At 38.5% G+C, this 21,791-nt stretch overlaps 1 protein-coding gene across 1 annotated transcript in view; it reads left to right on the top strand.

Annotated features, from left to right (window-relative positions):
• The window catches only part of soga1 (suppressor of glucose, autophagy associated 1), a 102,995-nt gene that overhangs the window by 21,093 nt on the left and 60,111 nt on the right, over positions 1–21,791 (top strand). Inside the window, exon 3 of the mRNA XM_015607622.3 lies at positions 2,043–2,201. Within this exon, the coding sequence (XP_015463108.3) occupies positions 2,043–2,201 (159 nt within the window). The remainder of the gene's footprint in view (positions 1–2,042; positions 2,202–21,791) is intronic.

Here is a 21,791-nt window from a genome sequence, read left to right as displayed (position 1 = left end):
GTCATTTCATGCATTTTAAAAAAGATTCTTTCTTTAATTCTTACAACCACAATCTAATTTTTTAGCTGTTTCCAATTCCAATTCAGTAGAAATGGACTCTAGAAGTAGACTCTTATCTATTGGATGGGATGAAAAATGAAACATTGACCTAAGGCTGAATACCAGGCACAATTTTTTTTCCAGGTTTTCGTTAATGCAGCAAATTTCACATAGCCTATTTTTAATCTTGCTTTTCCAAACACTCCAGACATACCGACAGAGCACAACACATTTACCACTAGTATTGCTATTCGAATTATTCATTTACTTCAGCAGTGCTACTCTAACCATTAACTTGCCTCAGTGGTTCAGTTTTAGTAATAAATATAAGGCACACAAAAATTATCCCAAAAATTTACATTTTGCCTTTTAATCTGTTGTGTAAAAAGCAGTAAAGCCACTCCACTAAATAATCACAGCATTATACAGGAGTTTCAGTTTAGTTCTCCAGCACCGAGGCTGGAGCAGTACTAGCATTAGGTGCTAACTGTGCTAAGTTTTAGCTCTTTCACCATTCAGAGGTGAGTTTTATCAGCCTGTAGCCTGCTGTTAACCCTGGCTAGCACTACTGGATGCAGCATTAGCATTAGTCTCTAACCGCGCTAAGCGCTAGCTCTTTCGCCATTTAAAAGCAAGTATATCGGAATGTAGCCTGCACGTTTACCATGTTAAAACAAGCTACATGGGATGAACCGCTAGCTAATATTGCCCTGGCTTACAGGAACACTCAGGGTCTCTTTAGTGTAGCGATGTCGGATGTCAGTGCAAATCTGGAAATCTAAGATTACTGTCAATAAACGGAAGCTCTTTACTCAAATAAACTGTTTGCCAAAGAGAAACCTATGTAAATTAACATCCAGCACTCGTTCGACTTAGTTTAGCATAGTGTGCCTTATAATCCGGTGAGCCTTATGGATGAAAATAGACCAGAAAATAGTTGTTTATTGATGCAGTGTACCATATAGTGCGAAAAATATGATACATGAGTAAAATTTACATAGCGAAAGGCAGTAATTGTCTTTTTGATAAACAAACAAATGCTAAGGTTAAGTCAGCTCAGCTAACGTTACTATTCTAGCCCTGTACAGCTCATATCTGCCAGTTGGAAAGCTGCCGGTTTGTTAAGTGCTAGTAAACGGATACAAATCATGATAAAAGAGGCTCAATGCTTTCTAAAAACTTTCTATACTAATCTTAGAAGAAATAAATTAGCAATTGTTCAGTATAAATTATTGAGTGTTTCTGCATATTCAGTGCATCCCTATAGGGATAGTAATGTATACTTAACCACAAAATTAATTGCATGGTTATATAATGTGAAACGCAGACAGTTTCCATTTCAGTGGAATATATAAACTGAGGGTTTGGAAGCTATTGCATTGTGCCTGTTGCTTCTAAAAAAACTAATGTTATTCTGTTTACAGTTTACTAAAACTGTGGGGACAGAGCCAGCTCAGCAAATTGTTCTGCAATGCTTCATTTAACCTCAGTCTGCACTACTTGGTCAAGATAATGACTATTTAAATTGACACAGAATGAAGTAATTACAATGGTGGTTCCCAATTCCAGTCCTCAGGACTACAGGCTCTGCATATTAGTGTATTTTCTTCCCCTGTTCTGACTGATGTATGAGGTGCTTGGCAATTAGTTAGTGGTTAAGTTGAGGCAGGGCTGCTAATTTAGTGAAAAATTATGTACTTCTTGCTTCCCTGCACTGTGATTAGCAAATACTTGTATTACAATATGGCTGCTGTCTTATCTCTGATTTTAGTCCTGATTATCGGTCTGGCTGAGTCTGTGATGGTTGGCACTAGACCTGTCACAATACCAGTTTTTTGTGTACGATATTTGTTTCAGAATTGATCGCAATAGACTATATTATTGTAATTTTAACCCTGCTATTATGTTACGGGTCAAATTGACCCGTGCTTAAGTTTAAAGATCTAGAAAGATCTAGTTAGCTCTTTTCCCGTTTACCCTACTCATCGTCTTTCTGTTTCCAGGTGGCCAAGGACGTGTCCATTCGTCTGCACAGTGAGCTGGAGACGGTGGAGAAGAAGAGGAGCCGCCTGGAGCAGGAGAACGAAGAGATGCAGGTGAAGCTTCAGGACCTGGAGGTGGCCAAGCAGGTCCTGCAGGCCGAGCTGGAGAAGAGTAGAGAGGTAGGGGGAAGTTAAAAAACTTCACAAGCTGTTTATACTAGTGGTGCAGGAAAAAATCGATTCGAGCCCGAATCGAGTTTCTAACATTGAACGATTCAGAATTAATTCTCATTTTCAAAAAATCTTTTTTTTTTGCGGGTGCAGCTAGTGTCTTTTTAACTGTCTTGCGGAGCTTTTTAACTGTACCGCGGAGCTCATCTACTGTCGAGCCAAGGTTTTAACTGTCTCGCGGAGCTTTTTAACTGTACCGCGGAGCTTTTTGACTGTACCGCGGAGTTTTTAACTGTACCGCGGAGCTCAGCTACTGTCCTGCGGAGCTCTTTAACTGTTAACAAGCTCCGCAGGACAGTAGATAAACTCTGCAAGACAGTTAAAAAACTCCGCGGGACAGTAGGGTGAGTGTCGTGAGACAGAATTTATACAAAAGGAGCATCAGATTTTTGCGACAAAAAAAAGGATTTTAAGTGCGCCTTATAGTCCGAAATATACTACTGATTTCAGGTGGAATGGAGTGAAGCACACAGCTGATGATTTTACAGCCCATAATAAGCATTATACTGGAAGCGGTCAGGTTGAAACAGTCCATAAAAGGAAATTGCTGTGAATTTTTAGCTTTTACTCGGTCAGCCACGGCTGGTGACTGAACCTCCGTGTTGACGTTAAGTATATGTGTTTCAATAGAGATTTAAGATTTAAGGTCCATTTTTACATTCTTTGTGGAGCTGAGCTCTCTGTGTGGTGGGTTTAGCTTGGCTGGAGCGGGGGGCTCGTTTACGGCTTATTCTGCCTGCAGTGTGTTCCTGACTGTTGACTTTTCCAGTGTAAATGTCACGAGAGGAAAAACACATTAAATGGCTGTAATGGTAGACACATAAATTGACTTTAATGGTTCATTTTGCTCCTGTGAGACATTAAGGAATGTGATAGATGAGGGTGTAATGATTCTTTCTGTCTGGATCTGTTTGGTAATGGTGTGATAAGTGATTTTTTATGGCACAGGACGTTTTTCACACACCACTAGAGGCGCCGCGGAGCACCGTGTAGAACAGAGCAGCCAGAGAAGCAGATACAGCTCACTAGCTGACACTAGCAACCAGTTAGCATAACAAGCTAGTCACAAATGAGAACAGCATTTTATCTGAGGAGCTGCTGCTGCTGTTTCTCACTGTATGAGTGTTTTTATCTGAGCAAAATAGAAAACCAACAGTAAACATTAATTATTTACTTAAAAAAAGAGATTAATAGAATTGCACAATCAATCAAGCTCAGAGAAAAGTTCCTCTCGTCTCCCAGATGAGCCCAGAATCAGCCTTGGGTACAGAATCATTAATTTAGCACATGTGATAAAACCCTAAAACTCTGGATACGAGGTGCAAAAAAACTTAAAGAGCAGTAACTATACCCCTGATTAAATATGTTATTACTGTAGCTTAAAGGATCATTTTAATGCATACGGAACTGAATTTATTTGTTAAGTGGAGAAAAAAAGAATGTTGTGGCTGATTTTAATACTGTAATGCCTCTAATGGCTTCAATAATAACATACTGTGAATTGATATTAAACTTGTGTCTTACTTGTGCAATATAGTTTTTGAGAAATATCTTTTTGAATGCTTATATTTTGAGTATTTTAGGTTCATTTATAGTGTTTATGGAACTATTTAAAATATCTAGTTTTGTAAAGGAAGTTGTTAAGCGTATCTTTTTTAAGGTCTGTTGTTTACATTCTTCAGCTGGTTTTCTGATAATAAAGTCTGATTTTTTCATATATTGTTCATATATATATATAGTAATCAAAGCATTTATTTAGAGCCTTTTTGTTTTATATTATATGTACTCCAAGTTACAAGTCTATATTACAGCCCTGTCAAGCTAAATAATATACATATATATAATATAAAATAAAATAATAAAAAACCTTAATACACTGTGAAACCGCCATAATCATGAAAAATACTATGAAATACATTTTTGGTGATACTGCCCAGCGGTTACTGTGATATATTTTTTTAACAGCCATATTTGTGTGTGTGTGTGTTTCTCTATAGAGTATATACGCAGATGATTGTGATGGAGTAGTGTATGGCTGAATATACTTAGTTGCACTAATGGCTGTATTATATATGTATATATGTATTATGAATCTTTCAGCACTGTCTGTTGTAGAAGGAGGCGTTTGTACTCTGGATAAAGTGGGCTGTTGTGTATTGCTGTGTGGACATAGTTCCCGGTTTGAAAAGGCATTTCTGTGTCTGTTTTGCTTTGTACTGCACAGTCAGCTGCTGGTTGGCTATAGAGCTTGGTGTGGGTTGGCACGCAGACTTGGAGAAGGCTGTGATTGGCTGAATGCCCTTGGCAGAGCTTTTGCTACTGTTTGTTGATGAGGATGGAACTGTTGTGATAGCTGATATGTCATGGTACAGGACCTGTGTGTGTGTACCTATGGTCTTTTATGGTCTATATTTGAATGTTTGCATTTACAGTATTTACCATATTTTTTGGATTATAAGGTGCATTGTGCAACATTAGTTAGAAACAGGGGTGTCGTCATGTTTTTCTTCAGTTCAGCTAAAAGCAAAGTAAAAGCAAAAGTAAAGCTAAATCTACACAGATTTCTCTCCTGAAAACTGTTTATTTGGGTGAGTAAAGAGCTTCCGTTTATTTACAGTAAGCTTAGATTTACAGATTTGCACTAAGGCTGCATTAACATTAACAGCTAACCGCTAGCACTAGCCATCCGACAGCGCTAAACCCTAAGGAACCCTGAGTGTTCTGGTAAGCCAGGGTGATATTAGCTAGCAGTTCGACCCAAGTAGCTTGTTGTTAAGACGATAAACATGCAGACTACAGTCTGATAATATTCACCTCTGAACATTGAAAGAGTTAGCGCTTAGTGTGGTTAGCAACTATAGATAAAACTGCTCCAGCAGTGCTAGCTGGGGTTAGCAGCCAGCTACAGGCCCATAATAGTCATCCCTGAATGGCAAAAGAACTAGCACTACCAGCGGCTAATATGCTAATATTGCTGGAGACACTAAACTGAAACTCTTGCCTTATACTGTGAGTCTTGTCTTCCCATGTATTTTTTTTTATTGTTTTGTGGTTTTGACCTTGCCTGTTTTTTACTATAATTTTGCGTTAACCTTATTTAACAAAGCCCTTTTACTGTATCCGTTTTTATTGTCTCATTCCTGCCTGGCTCTGACAATCAGAATGTGATGAAATATTAAGCAACAGTAATACAACACCACAGGAGGTGTGGAATATCACATGGTGATGATGTTTAGTTAATCCTGTATATTAGTACAAGCAGCTAGCCAGAAGACTTCCTGTTTTTCCTTGTAAATATTGTGACCATCAGTCACACATACACACACTTACACAGAGTAATGCATGACTGAGAGGTGAGTTACAGACATTAATAATCACAACCACAACTTCTCTGTCACAATACTGGGTTTGTTGCCCTGTGATAATACAGACAATCATGATATTAAAAATGCAATCTGTGCATCAGTGATTGGAGTAATTAAAATTATATTGGGTATAAAACATCTGTAAATAGGTATATATAGTCATGTAAAATATCAAGCAGCAAAAAAGTTTTGAAAATGTAATTTAACATTGTACAAAACATTGCGTATCCCACAACGTGATTATTTTGATTGTATATATTGCAATGACAATAGTAAAACAATATATTTTGCAGGGTTATCAGTCATTTGGTCCATGGTCAATTGGTCTAAATATTAAGACTACCCCAAAAACATTCACAAAAAGGTCTGGTGAATGCATATGGTTGACACATTCCGGGGAAAAAGCTTGCTGTGTGTGGGTAAACATTATCCTGCTGAAAATGCCAGTTGGCATGACGTACCATGGAGTCTAATCGTAGAACTTAGACAAGCTTTTATACAGTATAATTATTTATACAGTAAATTATTTAATATGAATTTAGTTATATAACAATTTAAACACTATTTGGGGATTATTTTACCCATATGCTTGTGTTTTAAGAGACATATGTGTTAAAGGGAACCACCCACTAGATCAGTTAAAGAAACGCCATTTTTGGTTGAGAAATTCAGACAGTACAGCAGGATTAGACAGTAGACTTTGTCTGAAGTAGGGATCTGTACCTGGAATTGTTTTGTGCTTCTTTTTTGAAGTGCTTCTTTTTCTGCTTTTTTGAACTTGTTTGTGTTTGTGTTTTGCCTTTAAGTACAAGTCAACACTAAATCCTTTGCATAAAAGTGACAGAGCCCTTAAACGGCTCATTCTGAAAGGGACTGAAACTGGGAAGAATAGAGCTGGTAAGATTTCTTTATGTGAGTTTGATTTTGTTCAAAGAACTTCATGAACATGTTTTGTCTAGCCTATAGACCCTGGTTAGTTTTGATACTTGGCTTTATTGTGGCAAAAGTTGCCAGATTTTTATGCAGTGCCACAGAGTGGATGTGGAGGATGGAGGCTAGAAACTGGCCTGTGAGTTTTCATTATGCTGACACCCAGTAATCCACCCGGAGTCGCTTTTTCCATTAGCGAAGTGACAACTGATTGACTTCCCCTCTCTCTCTGTCTCTCTCTTTTTCTCTCTCTCTCTCTCTCTTTTTCTCTGTCTTTCATCAAACATGGCCAACTAGAATCACATTTTGTCATATCAATCCATTTTCTCTCTTTCTCTCTATCTATCTCTCTCTCTTTCTCTCTGTCACTCTTTCTGTCTCTCTTAACCCACATACACACACAGACACTCACAGACATCTATCTGTACAGGCATGCATATAAGAGCCCCATCCTTAAACCCCCATCCTCACACTCTTGTTTCTCCCCTCCCTTGGGTCCTTCTCTTTTTCCTCCCTCCTTTTTCCCTCCCTTCTTCATTTCATACACATCGATCTTCCAGCTGTTGCGGAGCTTCAGGGGTGATTAGGCAGAGACTGGTAGCAGGGTGGGGGGATGTGCTAGGTGTGTAAGTGTGTGTGTGTGTGTGTGTGTGAGATGTTCTGAGACTGGTATCTATGGCTCTGTGGTGGGTCTATCTCGGGGGCTGGCTGTTTAGAGGTGTGAGGGGGAGAAGAATGAACTGTTAATGTGGAACACTTCAGTCAAAAAAACAAGGTTAATGTGCTGTTCATTGTGCCTGTCTGACCCGCCCCCCATTTCCCCCTATCTGTCAGTTGAAGACACATCAATTTAGACATGCAACAATAACCTTAATTGTTTGATTTAAAAAATGATTATTGTTTACTAGGGATGCACAGTATATTCACTGTAACAAATTCCTGTATTTTTGACAGTAAATTTATACATTAAATCACTGTTTAAAACTGTGGAAGACAATGCTCCTGGGTAGCTAGCAGTAACATTTAATGGAAAAACGTGGTTATATTTAGGTTTTTTTTTTCCAGGAATTTACTGCTTTGTTGTGAAACTAAACACCAGGCAAAACACATCAAATCTACCACATGCAGAAGCTTCCTACATTTTACCCAATTAAATAATGTAAAATGTAACATATAGAATGTACTCAGTACATTTAAAGCAACAATGTGTCTGCTCTCACTTTGTTTGGGTAAAGTTTACCCCTTACTTTGAGTAAATTTTGCTAAATTTTAGCTAAGACCGACTAAAATAGCTAACATTTCTTAGTATGTTACACAATTTTTTTACACCATACATCTTTCCTATCCGCCCCTGACATCATTTATTTGCATAAATTGTGTCTTCCCACCTCTAACTTTTACATACCAGGGCTACTTTCTCTTGGGTATTCAGCTATACTTCATATGGGGGGTTAACCTACACAGTTTTCTTGCTTTGCTTTGGTTTATGGACAGTAAGCTTAGCTAAACATTAGCATTAGCTAGTGCCACATGGACAGCGCTACACTGAGGAACCCTGAGTGTTCCAGTAAGCCAGGGCGATATTAGCTAGCGGTTCGTCCCATGTAGCTTGTTTTAACATGATAAAACACTCAGACTACAGTCCGATATATTCTCACCTCTGAGCAGCGAAAGAGCTAGCGCTTAGCACAGTTAGCGGCTAATGCTAATGCTGCTCCAACAGTGATAGCCAAGGTTAGCAGCAGTCTACAGGCCAATAATACTCACCTCTGAATGGCGAAAGAGACAGCTCTTAATGCAATTAGCGGCTAATGCTAATGCTGCTCCAGCAGTGGATTAGAAGACACATTGATCATTTTTGGGAAAATTAAAGAATTTTAATTGCAACTTATAGTGCAGAAAATACAGTAGTTTGAATGCAGATCCTTCTTTCTGTATTTACTTTCTTGCTCTGTCATAGACTGCTCAGACCAATAAGAGAGGACATTGTCAGGTGGTTTTGGTGCACTTAAATTTTTCGTACATTTTCTATTCATTATAGAAACACAAAGATTATAGCTGACTGGTATGAGACTGCATTTAGCATTACAATACTTGGATCAGGTTGTGTGAAAAAATTCATCAGGATATTCCTAGAATATACTAATTCACTAATTTTAAAACACATAGCAGGCTTTGTGTACCAATGCTTTATAGCAAACAAATTCTCCCTTAGTTGCACCTCCCTTTGGAGACAAAGCTTCATTTGGATTACATTAATATTTGTGCAAATAATCGCTAGAATCCTTGATTAATATATGGTAATTAATATCCCTATGTACACCCAAGCACTGGCGTGTTAATGTGCTCTTACCAACCGAATAATCATTAATAATTTGCTGGGATTTCAGGGGAATGTTTGTTTACGTTGGACTTTTAACCATGTGAAACGGCTCTGCACACCCCTCCCCCTCCCTCTCGGCTGCACACTTCACACATTTAATCAGCTCTGCGAGAGGAAACTGCTCTCACGCTGACGCCATCTTTATTTATAACCTCCAGGAAACTGCAGTCTTTTGTTTATGCGTGTAGTCGCCAGGGGAAGCCCGCTGACCCACTGTCCGAGAAGGAGGCCAGGGTCAGTGGGGTTGATGGACAGTGATCAGCAGTCGGATGGTCAAACATCTGGAACGAATGGCTGTATTGAGTTATGGCCGTGTTGGAGATGAACAGAGATTTTCCAGGGATTTTTTTTCTTGTGATTAGTAACAACAGTGAAGTAACAGGAATTGCAAAGTTTGTTGGGAACTTCCAGAAATGAAGTCCAGGAAAGAACCAGACTGAACTGGTCACACTCTGACTGCTGGATTGCAGTTTTTTAAAGCATAGCTTTGTAGGAAACACTGGCCAAAATGACCAGTTCAGACAAAAGCCTGGGAGATGACACAGAATGAGTACCTGCATTCCAAACTCTATAACACACATCCACACACTCATCCACCAAAGTAAATATTAACCAGGTATACAGTATATTTAGGAGCTTAACCTGGGATTCAGCTGTCAGGCCACACCCAGTCTCAGCCATAGACAATCTACCCACATACAGCTCTGGAAAAAAAGAGACCACTTAAAATGATGATTTTTTTTGACCAATTTTACCAAATTGAAAACCTCTGGAGTTGCATAGAGTTATCCAAAAGCAGTGTGTAGGACTGGAGGAGGAGAACATGAAAGATGCCAAGATGCATAAAAACTGTGATTAAAAACCAGGGTTATTCCACCAAATATTGGTTTCTGAACTTTTAAAACGTTATGAATATGAACTTGTTTTCTTTGCATTATTTGAGGTCTGAAAGCTCTGCATGTTTTTTTTTGTTATTTCAGACATTTCTCATTTTCTGCAATTAAATGCTCTAAATAACATATTTTGATTTGAAATTTGGTAGAAATGTTTAGTTTTTGTGTAGTTTTTAGTATAAAACCACAAAGTTCATTTTACTCAAACATATACATATAAATAGCAAAACCAGAGAAACTGATTCAGAAAATTGAAACTAGAGTAGTTTATTTATTTTCTCCAGAGCTGTACATGTATTAACTTAAGCTGGCCACAATGTTTAGGGGCCTATGAGCTCCTGTATATTTGACTATCCACACAGTTGTCTGTGCAGTGGAGTTAATCTGTACAGTGGGATGATGTTAGAGGGCACATGCTTGTAAACACAGCGCTGACTGTCTGTCGAATGCTGTGCACCTCAGTCCGGCACAGTTTTGCGCAATTATTTCCAGTTACAGCAGAAATCACGCTTTTAATCACAGAAAAACACACTTAATTTACTATTTAAAAGGCCATTTAAAGCCCTCATTATTAATGTTTTGCTGTTTCACCTCACGGTTCGTCAGGATCTCTGATGAGTGGGGGCAGGACTGGTGGCGTCACGGGTCCAGCATTGTTTAACATTGCAATATACAGGGGTTTGACAATGAATTTGAAACACCTGTCATTTTAGTGTGGGAGGTTTCATGGCTAAATTGGAGCAGCCTGGTGGCAAATCTTTATTAATTGCACATTATTGCACCAGTAAGAGCAGAGTGTGAAGGTTCAATTAGCAGGGTAAGAGCACAGTTTTGCTCAAAATATTGCAATGCACACAACATTATGGGTGACATACCAGAGTTCAAAAGAGTCATTGTGATGCATCAAGAGCCACGGTATCCAGGGTAATGTCAGCATACCACCAAGAAGGACAAACAACATCCAACAGGATTAACTGTGGACACTGTAAGAGAAAGCTGTCTGAAAGGGATGTTCAGGTGCTAACTTGGATTGTATCCAAAAAACATAAAACCACGGCTGCCCAAATCACGTCAGAATTCAATGTGCACATTAACTCTCCTTTTTACACCAGAACTGTCCGTCGGGACAATAAATTATTGTGGTCTAAAACCAGTTTCATTGTCTAACCTGTTGTCGTAAAAAAACATTGCAATGTAATTTTTTTCCAATATCGTACATAATTACCTGTTTTAGAAGATTGCTTGAGTTGAGAAATCACAAAACTGTTCCAGATACTTGGCCTCCAGGATCTGATCTAAAAAACATAGCTTTAAAGCTGTTCTACTAAATTTGCAGATCTGCAGTATGTAAGCATTTTTGTAGATCTGAATTTCAGGTATTTTATTAAGCAAGTTTTAAAAGTCACCTACACTGTCTGTAAAAGGTACTATATATATAGGTACATTTTTTTTCACCGAAGTACAAACTGTACTGCAAATGTTCACTCAAAGGTACAGCATAATCCTTCATATCTAGCTGAGTCCTCTGCAAGTAGAAATCCACCCTAGTTTTGGACCAAAACAAAAGAAGACCAGATAACCAAAAGCCTCTCAGAAAAGTCTGAAAAAATTTTGTTTCAAAGTGAGTTTGAAGGCTGCATACACACCTACTGCTTTTTCCTGGCTCGAGATTAATCTCATAAATGCTGAATCACTGTTTCCCCCATTGCAGTTAAGTCCAAATCCACAGTCCGGGCCCACTGAGACCTACATTACAAAAACAAGTCACAGTATTTTCTACTAAACCTACACAGAAGTGGGCTGTACACCGAAAACACTCTGGGTTAAGCCCTCTAATTAGCCACTGCACTCTGTCCTATTTACAATACGGTTACACAAGCCTATTCTATTCTGTTGTTTTTTTAGGTTCTAGTGCCAAACCTCCATTCTTGCTCAAAGCCGTCCACTGAGTAGCAGAGGATCTATTGTGTTATGTTTTTGTGGGTCAGTTTGATTAATTAATCTGAGGTTCTGAGAGCAGCAGTATTTACTGTAGAGGCCGAAGAAATGAGAGATAGATAGAGAGAGAGAGAGAGAGAGAGGGATGGAGACACTCACACAAAGGTAGGTCAGGGTTACTCCATCTATTTTCCAATCCCCTTCAAAATTAACCCATTCGAGACAGCCTTTTCCATTCACACCAGTTTATCTCGCTGTAAAACAGCATGGCCCATCAAATAATCAATGCCTCAGGTAGAGATATGAACACATACAGATACAGATATGATCTTCTTTAGCACAAAAAGTAATTTCATGCTCCAGTAAAGTACACATAAAATATGTGAACAGGGCATGAGGCTTAATGGCAAACTGCACAGTTCACAAAAATGCCTAGACCTGAAATTACACCACTGGAAAAGGAGAATATCCTTAAAATGACAGTAAAACGTAGTTTTTCACTTAAGCTAGAGGTAGGGGTTGGTGATATGGCCCTAAAATAATATCACGATATTTCAGGGTATTTTCACGATAACGATACTCTATATATGATAAAACACAAAAAAAATAATTCAAGAAAACACTACTGCAACAAAATTTAATTTTATAATTGTATATGATATAATATGGCACATCCCTAGCTAGAAGGCTAATGTGGTTAGAAAAAAAAGAGACCCCCAAAGAGTCAGGAAATCAGGAAGTGGAATTTATGTTTTGAGTCACTCCTAAAGAACAGGTTTTACACATGCATTTCTGGACAAGCTGAGCGACACAAAGCCATCGCTGAAAGTAAAAGAAGCATATGGGAGGATGTGGTAGTAATACAGTTTCATGAATAGAGTTTTGCAGTGTTACACAGTTCTTTTAAGCAGGGTAATTAAAGCTGAAATAGTGCAGTTAACAGCATTCCGAGCCCAGAGTTGCAACAATAGAGATGTGACTTTCTTACATCTCATATCGCCCCGCTCTAGAAAGAACAGTGTATGGATTGATGGTGTGTTGAGTCCTCGTTTCTGTTACACCAAAAGAATGGCTAAAAGAGCATTTAGAAATAGAAATATCCAATGTGTTACTAAACACATAAAAGTAATTTCTTTCACCTTTAATTGTTTTATTATTTAGATTTTTACACTGCAGGCACTGAGCCCTGGAGCATTGACAAGTTTGAAAACGTCAGAGAAGAAGAAAATCTTCCTTTTAATCTCTTAGTCTCTCTGTCTATCTGTCTGTCTGTCTGTCTGTCTGTGTGTGTAGCTCCTCAGTGCCCACCTTCAAACACACACACACACACCCCTGGCTGTTTTTATTACTCCTTCTTTGTTTCCCCACCCCTCCCTGCAGAGAGGCACTGACTGGATGAGTGGTGTTTTTGAAGTGTCGGGTTGCCAGATCCAGTGGGATGCAGCGGTGCGGGTGAGAGGGTTTCTAAAAGGACCAGGGGTTACATTCACTCGGACAGGCTTCTGGAGTCTGTTGGGAGCCATTGTTGTCTGGGGTTGCAGAGTTGAGTGCTTCAAGGGAAGGAGGGGGGAGTGTGTGTGTGTGTACTTAAGAGATGAGTGTTTAGTAGTGTGGATCCACACCTACTTATCAACGACTCCTTCTCTGTCCATTTTTTTTGTATTTGTGTGTATATTGTATAGTGATATATTAGGTTATATATTTATTTAACGCTTTTTAGTATCCCAGCAGACATACCAACAATGCTCAACAATGCATTTCCATCAGCAGGGCTATTCTAATCATTAATTTATTTCAGCAGTGCTTTTCAAGGCACATTTACTGTACCTTCAGAGCTAGCTGCCTCAGCAGTGCTATTTTAGTCATAAATCTTGTGGTCGTACTGTAAACGTACTGTAAACGTAGTGCTACCCTAGTCACACTTTCAGCAAGCTAGCTTACTAGCTACCTCAGCGCTCCAATTTTAGTCATAGATTTACCTCAGTAGTGCTGTTCTAAAATGCTAATAAATTTACTAAAGCAATGCAGTTTTAATCGAAACAATACCTCAGTAGTGCCACTCAAATTTCTTTTCAGTAAAAACTACACTGAACAAACAAATGCTAAAGCTAAGTTACCTTAGCTAGCTAGCTCTTTCAGCTAGAAAAGTATAGAGGTAGTAAATACTTATACTAATGATGCTGAACATAATATTTTGTTTAATTTATGTAAGTAAACCCTAAAAATAAACTTAAATTGGCCGTTTGGTTATTGTTCTGGCTGCCAGCTTTCTTCGTCAATCCCTGTTCTGATGGGTTCTTCTTCTTTTCACTTTTTTTTGGTTGCCAAAAATGGTGTTTTTGAGTAAATAAAGAGAGACAGAGCACAACAGAGAGAAAAAGAGAGAGAGAGACATACATATGACCATTACAGATTAATTATACATGCACATGTCAGCTGTAGCTCCACAGCACTCTGGGATAAATGGTTCAGTGTGCCACCAGACGGTGGGTGATTCTGAATGAGCGAACCCCCCACAGCCCTGTTCTTTTTCTTCGTAGACCTGATGGAAGCCTTCAGGCCTTCTGATGTGATAAGAAAGGCCAGAACTGTCTGGGCTGTCTGTGTGTGATTGATGGTGCCTTGCCCACATGTTTCAGGAGAAACAGGCGTATACACACGTTCGTATTCTTGTCTTAAGGCAAAACACTTCAGGCTGAAATGACGAGTTTTTGTTCTGTCAATCATTACAGATTTATGAACAATTGTGATGTAGAACATGTAAAACAAACCACTTCAGTTTCTGAATCAGTTTCTCTGATTTTGCTATTTTTAGGTATATGTTTGAGTAAAATTAACATTGTTTTATTCTATACGGACAACGTTTCTCCCGAATTCCAAATAAAAATATCATCATTTACAGCATTTATTTGCAGAAAATGAGAAATAGCTAATATAACAAAAACGATGCAGAGCTTTTAGACCTCAAATAATGCAAAGAAAACAAGTTCATATTCATAATGTTTAAAGAAAAGTTCTGAATTAATATTTCGTTGAGTAACCCTTGTGTTTAATCACAGTTTTCATACATCTTGGCATGTTCTCCTCCACCAGTCTTACACACTGCTTTTGGATAACTTTATGCCACTCCTGGTGCAAAAATTCAAGCAGTTCAGCTTGGTTTGATGACTTGTGATCATCCATCTTCCTCTTGATTATATTCCAGAGGTTTTCAATTTGGTTGAAAATAAGTTTTCTCTTATTTTTTCCCAGAGCTTTATAAGAAGCTGAAAATGGCAGAATATGAAATTTATAGAACTATAGATTACAATGAGGTTGATTAAAATCTTGGAACATCTTGAATGTATGATTTCCTACTTGTGTTGCTTCATTTGCTTCTAATAAAAAAACATCACAGACATGCCCACACTTCAAGCCGAGAGATCCTGGCAAGATGAAATGCATTGAAGAAAAGAGCTAGTAGACACATACTGTAAGTCTCTTGTTGCTGAATTCAATCAAATCCTCACAGCAATGCTCCACAATCTAGCAGTGCATCTTTCTTGGATAGTAGAGACAGAAACTCGCTCAACCTCCACCAGAATAAACTTTAAACTGATGTCCGTAAGTTTTGGGATTTAGGGCCCTCTCTGGTGAGAATGTGTAATTGCACAGAGCATGCGGAAAAATCATTTTAAACTTGGCGGGTTTGATGCAGTCACCTTTCAGAGCGGATGAATCTGAATCCAGGTTATGTTCAGTCAGAGAGAGAGAGAGAGTGCATGCTCAGTCAGAAACTTCACTCCTTCGTTTCCCCTTCTGAAGTCTCCATTGCTCCACCAGCCGCTCGCGTTCAGTAAAACTGAGCCGGATCCTCTTTTAGAGGCTGTACATGTGACATAAGTACATAAAGACACGTGACGTGACCAGAAGCACTCCTGTGAAAAGCGACCCGACACCCCAGTTTTTTGAATGAATATATTTCAGCACACTGGTACCATTAAACACAATATTTTGTCTCTTCTCCACTCAGAAATGCTTCTGCTTTTAGTTTAGAAACACAATAACATAGACTGCCGCTTTAACAGCCTGGTATTTAGGAGAAACAATGAATGAGCAGGTGTCCCAACACTTTTGTCCACGTTGTGTGTGTTGTACAGTACAAGGCAATACACTAACATGAGCTCAGAGTCTGTGTGACACTGATGCCAGAGATTATTAGATTTGCTAGTGACAATAATGTCACCCTCAAAGGTCATTTGTAAAACACACGCACACACACACACACACACATCCCTAATGCACATAGGCTCTCCCACATGTGGCACCTCATTCAGGGCATCTGCCTGCTCTATTCCTGGCCTGAATGTTGCTGTAATTGGCCCGTCTCTAAGATACAGTGTGTGAAATCAACAGCATGCCGCTGCCTCTGAGACGACTGGGGCCATGGAAACTGATCCGGCCGAATGGCTCTGCAGAGAAGAGTGACTGATTGACGTCACAAGACCACCACTTAAAGCTTTCCTTGTGATTAAACAGCTGTAGTGGTGAACAGCACAATACTGACATAATATAATACAGTAGTGCTGCAGTATTATAAGTGTTATGAGTATGATAACCTGTTATCAAGTGTGATACAAAGACAAACCTACCCGTAACCAATCTTGAAACGAGGTCTAAGCTTAATCTGTGTCATTTTTTTAGACCAAAGATTATTGACTTTGGTAAATTTAAGCACTGTTTAATCTGGTTAAAACACTCTCTGGATTGTTCGTACCCTTGGTGCAGTTTGTGTCGGCAAGTGAAAAAACAGCAATTGCACTTGGGAGTGGACCAAAACAATTGGTTACTTTTATACTTGCTTAGAGAATAAATATAACATTAAACGTAACATTTGTGTGAAAATCAATTGGGAAAAAGTATCTGCTGCTGCTGTTGTGCACTGGAAGCTGTTTGTTTCTGAGTTTGGAAGAACGCTACTGGCGAGGTGGGCGTGGTCAGTCTCAGACGAGGGTTCAGGGAACCCGTCAGTCCAAAACCAGCTGACCAATGGTGATTCAAGGAGAACGCCTTCTTCTAAGCCCTGCCCACCCATAAAAAACTGTGCCAAAACTCAGAAGCAAAAAACTGAAGCAGAAGCGAACAAGGGATTCCAGAAGGAAAAGTCTAACAGAAAAATCCAAAAAAATCCACAGACAATTCACAAAAAACACAAAAATAAAAGCAAAGACTGGCAAAATGTATATTATTAATAATAATAATTTAGTAATAATTTTTAAACAACTGCAAAGTATAATAAAGTAACAAAGTATATTTAAAAATATATATTTGCTATATATTTTTTCTCTTTTGAATTTGCAACATACAATATTTATTTTTGATTCTCAAAATATTAAGTACAGATTATATTTTTTGTGTAAAACTTTTGTTACAAAATTCACTCCATATGGTTGTCTCAGCTCGGTCCCAAACGAACTTCAGACTGATTCAGAGTGTTGTCTGGTTTAAGAGGCTTTTCAGCTGCAGTTAAACCTGATTTATTACCCACATTATTACTACATCCATGAACTAATGCCATCTCTGTTGCTATCTGCAGTGTAAAAGCAGCTTCACACTGTCATGGTGAGCACAGAATTGCAGACACGTGCAGATACTGATAAAACAATGTGTTTATTATAAAAATAAACAGATGTAAGACGTGGTTGATACAGAAAATGGGTAATCACCAGAAACCAGAGCAATGTAGACAAAACCATACCATAAACGAGAGACAGTCCAGAGTTCATACACGAGATATCCAATGTCAGAGGTAATCCAAGAGGCAGTAGTGAAAACACAGTCCAGGTAATACACAAGCAATCCAATATCAGAGGCAAAGGCAATAATCGGCATCGAGAAAACAAAAGCAAGGTCATACACAAGATAAACTAAGACAAGAGATAAAGTAACGCTTTGTAAAGAGGAGAACCTACAATACGCGGCGTGGGTGTTTGTGTGGAGTGCTCTTTTATAGTGCCAGTAATCAGTATTCAGGACTTCCTGGAGGAAGCAGGTGAGGTGTCACGTGATCAGGTGAGTGCGTGATGTCAGCGGGTGGTGCATTCTGGGTAATGTAGTTGTTGACCTGAGAACCTCCGTTAGAGCTGGGTGTGGAAGGGACAGAGGAGCTAACAGCACCAGACGTGACACACACTGAAGAAATATACACTCTGGTCTGGAACACAAGACCCTCTACCTATATATACTTTCTTGCTCCCACGCCAAACAGCTCTGACCAATCAGAGGAGAAAATGTGTTCACATGACTTGTTGGGACGCATTTTGCTGCGTTTAAGTTTTTGATTGTGTGAAAACAAACCAAACCGAACGGGAAAGCTCTCAAAAAGCATTTTGCCAAGGTTCCAAGGTTCATGTTTCTCTGTTTCAGAGTACACAAGCTGTGTGTATATATATATGTGTGTGTGTGTGTGTGTAAATTTGCACTGCTGTGTCAGCAATGGGGACAAACATTTGGACACATAGTGTACTTCACTTTAGTTGCTTTTAGAATGCAGTGCGTAATGAAGTCTGAGGTGGCTTGGTTTGGGCCAGGGTCTGGTGGTGCACTCTGGGAGTTTGTATTGATCCAGTTTGAAGCTTTCTTCATTAGTTCGCCTCTATTGGCTATTGGCTGGCATTTCCAGACAGGGGCTCAATTCATCTGGGCCTGTTCATTTTCAGTACCACTGAGCCAAGTGGCAGGAATTATGTTCCACTAGCATGACCAGCATTGATCCAGCTCTCTAATGGCTGACACACACACACATATATAGGCCACTTTTACTGAAAGTCACATGTACACACTTACACAATTTCAGTGTCAATGTATTTAACTGTCCTACACAGATTAGACAAATGGGGTGAAGAGTACGCTCCAGTTCTCCCACTGTCAAAACTTGCCCATAGTCTCTCTCTCTCTCTTTTACTCTCTCTCTCTCTCTCTCCCTCTGTCTCTATTTCACTCCCTTTCTCTCAGTAATCAGGTCTTTATCTGTTTTGTAAGCTTATGTAAGATCTGTCTTCATTCATTAAGCCTCTGAAGATTTCATCCTGCTCCGCTTGTCCTAGACCTGATCTGTCTCAACTAGCAGCTCCATCACTTTGATGCACACACACACACACACACAAACACACAGCACGTAAAAATGTGTGTGCACATGTTTTAGTTTTTCTAACTCATATACAGTGTATAATGTAATTCTGTAAATACAGATTGTAGATATTGAATGCTTGGTTTCAGTTACAGTTTGTGGGGCCAAAATGAATTATTTATCAATTAATAAAGCCTTTATTCATTAATTATAACTTCCATTAGGCGTGTCACAATAACTTTTTGTTATCGTTTTATATACTGGGCAAGGCCAATTGTGCTTTCTCTGGGCTCCGGCAGCTGATGGCAAGCTGCATGACTGGGATTCGAACCTGCAATTTCCTGATCATAGTGGCAGCACCTTAGTCAGCTGGACATAGTTTTTTTTTTGTAACTGTTGTACTTTTTTTGTAGTTGTGATTTTGTAAGAATTTTGTAAGAACATACCTGTACAGTTTACAGTAAAATACTGGCATATTTAAACCATAAAAAACCTTATTACGGTATTACATATGCTTTTACATTAGTTTTTTTGGAAATCTCATATATTTCATAATTCAAAATTTAATATTTCATATTCAAAATTGGTTAGTGTGTGTGTGTTTTTATATGTGATTTTTATGTGTCACATACTACTCATATTTTATATAATAAAGTGACAATGCATTAATATGTTTTAGACGTGTCAGAATATTGCAAATAAATTATTATTTATGATTCACAAGTTAGGTAAAAATTATAGTTTATTGTGTTAAAACTAGTATCTCCCACTAGTTGTTGTATATTTTGTATGTTAAAAAAATTATGTATCTATTTATAGACTCTGCACATATAAATAAACATGATTTAATATCACTTATTCATGGTCTGCTGCACCACCTTAAAAAAACTCCTAGAATGGAACATAGATTTATAAAACACTCATTTTGTGCATTACGAATGAAATATATTGGTTTTATTGAGTTTTATTGGTTTTATTGAATTCAGTCATGCTGTAATTTACGAGTCGAGACTCATTTCCCTGAGAATGTAATTGAACCTAATCGTTATGAAGCGATTTGCACTGTGAAAAGCACTGCATTAGCATTTCAGGACTGAACTCTTCTGAGCTTTGTGCTCTTTCAGTGAAATACAGACTGAAAGCTGGACAGTGAAGCGTTTAGAGATGAGCAGGATGGCCTTCGGATGGGTCTTTGATCATAGATAGCCTCTGAAAGATGAACGCATTTGAGAGCTACTGTACTGGATAATAGAAGTCAGTGTTGAACAGAGTGAGACTGATCACTCAATCAGATAAGAATTACCTTTCAGCCCTCTGAGGGAGAGAGGGAGCGAGAGAAAGAAAGAGATAAAACAACTGCTGATACAGTGGTCTATACTGGAGAGGCTACTGGAACTCCAGAGCTTCCAGAGCTTAAATTTTTAAACACATGAAACCAAGCTCTTGATGTCTTAAGTTACAGTGAGTTTAGATTCTGTACTGATAGACTTCTAAAGTATTTTTCTGTTTAACAAAAAAAAATAAAAAAATAAAAACATGGCTGATATTTAAGGACCTTTTTTTTAAAAAAAATATATATATTTTAAGAACATATAAAACTAATTAATAAAGAAATATTCACTATTTTAAAAAGTGAGGGTTAATAAATTTTAAAGTGCCAAAATGCTTAATTCACTCCAACGTCTATTTACTGACATGTTAAAACACATGGGAGGTAGTTGTATGACTAAAACAGCGCTGTTGATGTAAATATTTAGTTACAATTATACTTCTGAGGTAAATGTATAAATAAAATAGCACTGTTGAGGTTAATGTATGACTAAAACGGTACTGTTGAGGTAGTTATATGACTAAAATAGCACTGCTGAAGGAAATGTATGACTAAAGTAGCACTGCTAAGGTAAATTAATGACTAAAATTGCACTGCTGAGGTAAATGTATGACTAAAACAGTGATGTAAATGTATGACTAAAATGGTACTGTTGAGGTAATAGCATGACTAAACCGGTACTGTTGAGGTAGATGTATGACTAAAATAGCACTGCTGAAGTAAATGTATGAGTTAACTTACATTACCGGGGAAAGAACTAAGGTTAGCGGAGAGCTAGCTAACATGCTAATTTTAGCGGCGAGTTAGCTAAGGTTACCGGTGAAAGAACTAAGGTTAGCAGAGAGATAGCTTACATTAGTGGTGAGCTTGCTAACATGCTAACTTTAGCAGCAAGTTAACTAACGTTAGCGGGGATGAGTGTTATGACCACCTTTTTTAGGTCTTAAATTATATTTATTGAGGTCTTAAAAAGGTTAAATTGAAATTTATTACATTTGACTTTTGAAGTGGCGCAAGAACCCTGGTACAGTGAGATTATCAGGTTCTGCTCCGATGGGTCAAATGTTCTTCCTTTAAAGCATCAGCAAATGAATTTCACACCTTGTTGAAGTAGCACTTCCACTGTTGTAAAAGCAATTTACCAGTCACTCGAGTCAAGTAAATCCCCATCTAACCCAGCGTTTACCCGATCATTCCAGACGTCCTGCGCTGTGATAAATCGGCCCTTCATGGGGCTTAAAGCTGGCAGGACACTGATGTGTTCATTAATAGATAAAAGGGATTGATTAACAAGCCATTAAAATGCCAGCAGGCCCTGCGAATCGAATGAAACCACTGATGGTCAGACCTAAACGGGAGTTTTACGCCTACCCCAGGGGTTTAGATCTACAGCTCTAAATGCCACTGACAATGTCCTAATCAGAAGCTTCAGATCTGTACACACTGCTGTATAGATAGAGCTTTAAAGATGAGGATGTAAAATAGTTTCTAAAGCCTACTGCACAGGTCATGCCAGGGCAGGGGGGTATCAGCTCCCTACATCTTTATAAACATACTGTTTGTCTTCTAAAACATATGAGCTGTACGTGGAT

The sequence above is a fragment of the Astyanax mexicanus genome, chromosome 13, assembly GCF_023375975.1.
Source record: "Astyanax mexicanus isolate ESR-SI-001 chromosome 13, AstMex3_surface, whole genome shotgun sequence".
Lineage (NCBI taxonomy): Eukaryota > Metazoa > Chordata > Actinopteri > Characiformes > Acestrorhamphidae > Astyanax > Astyanax mexicanus.
The sequence above is the reverse complement of the archived record's forward strand: the minus strand, read 5'-3'. Positions and strand labels throughout refer to the sequence as shown.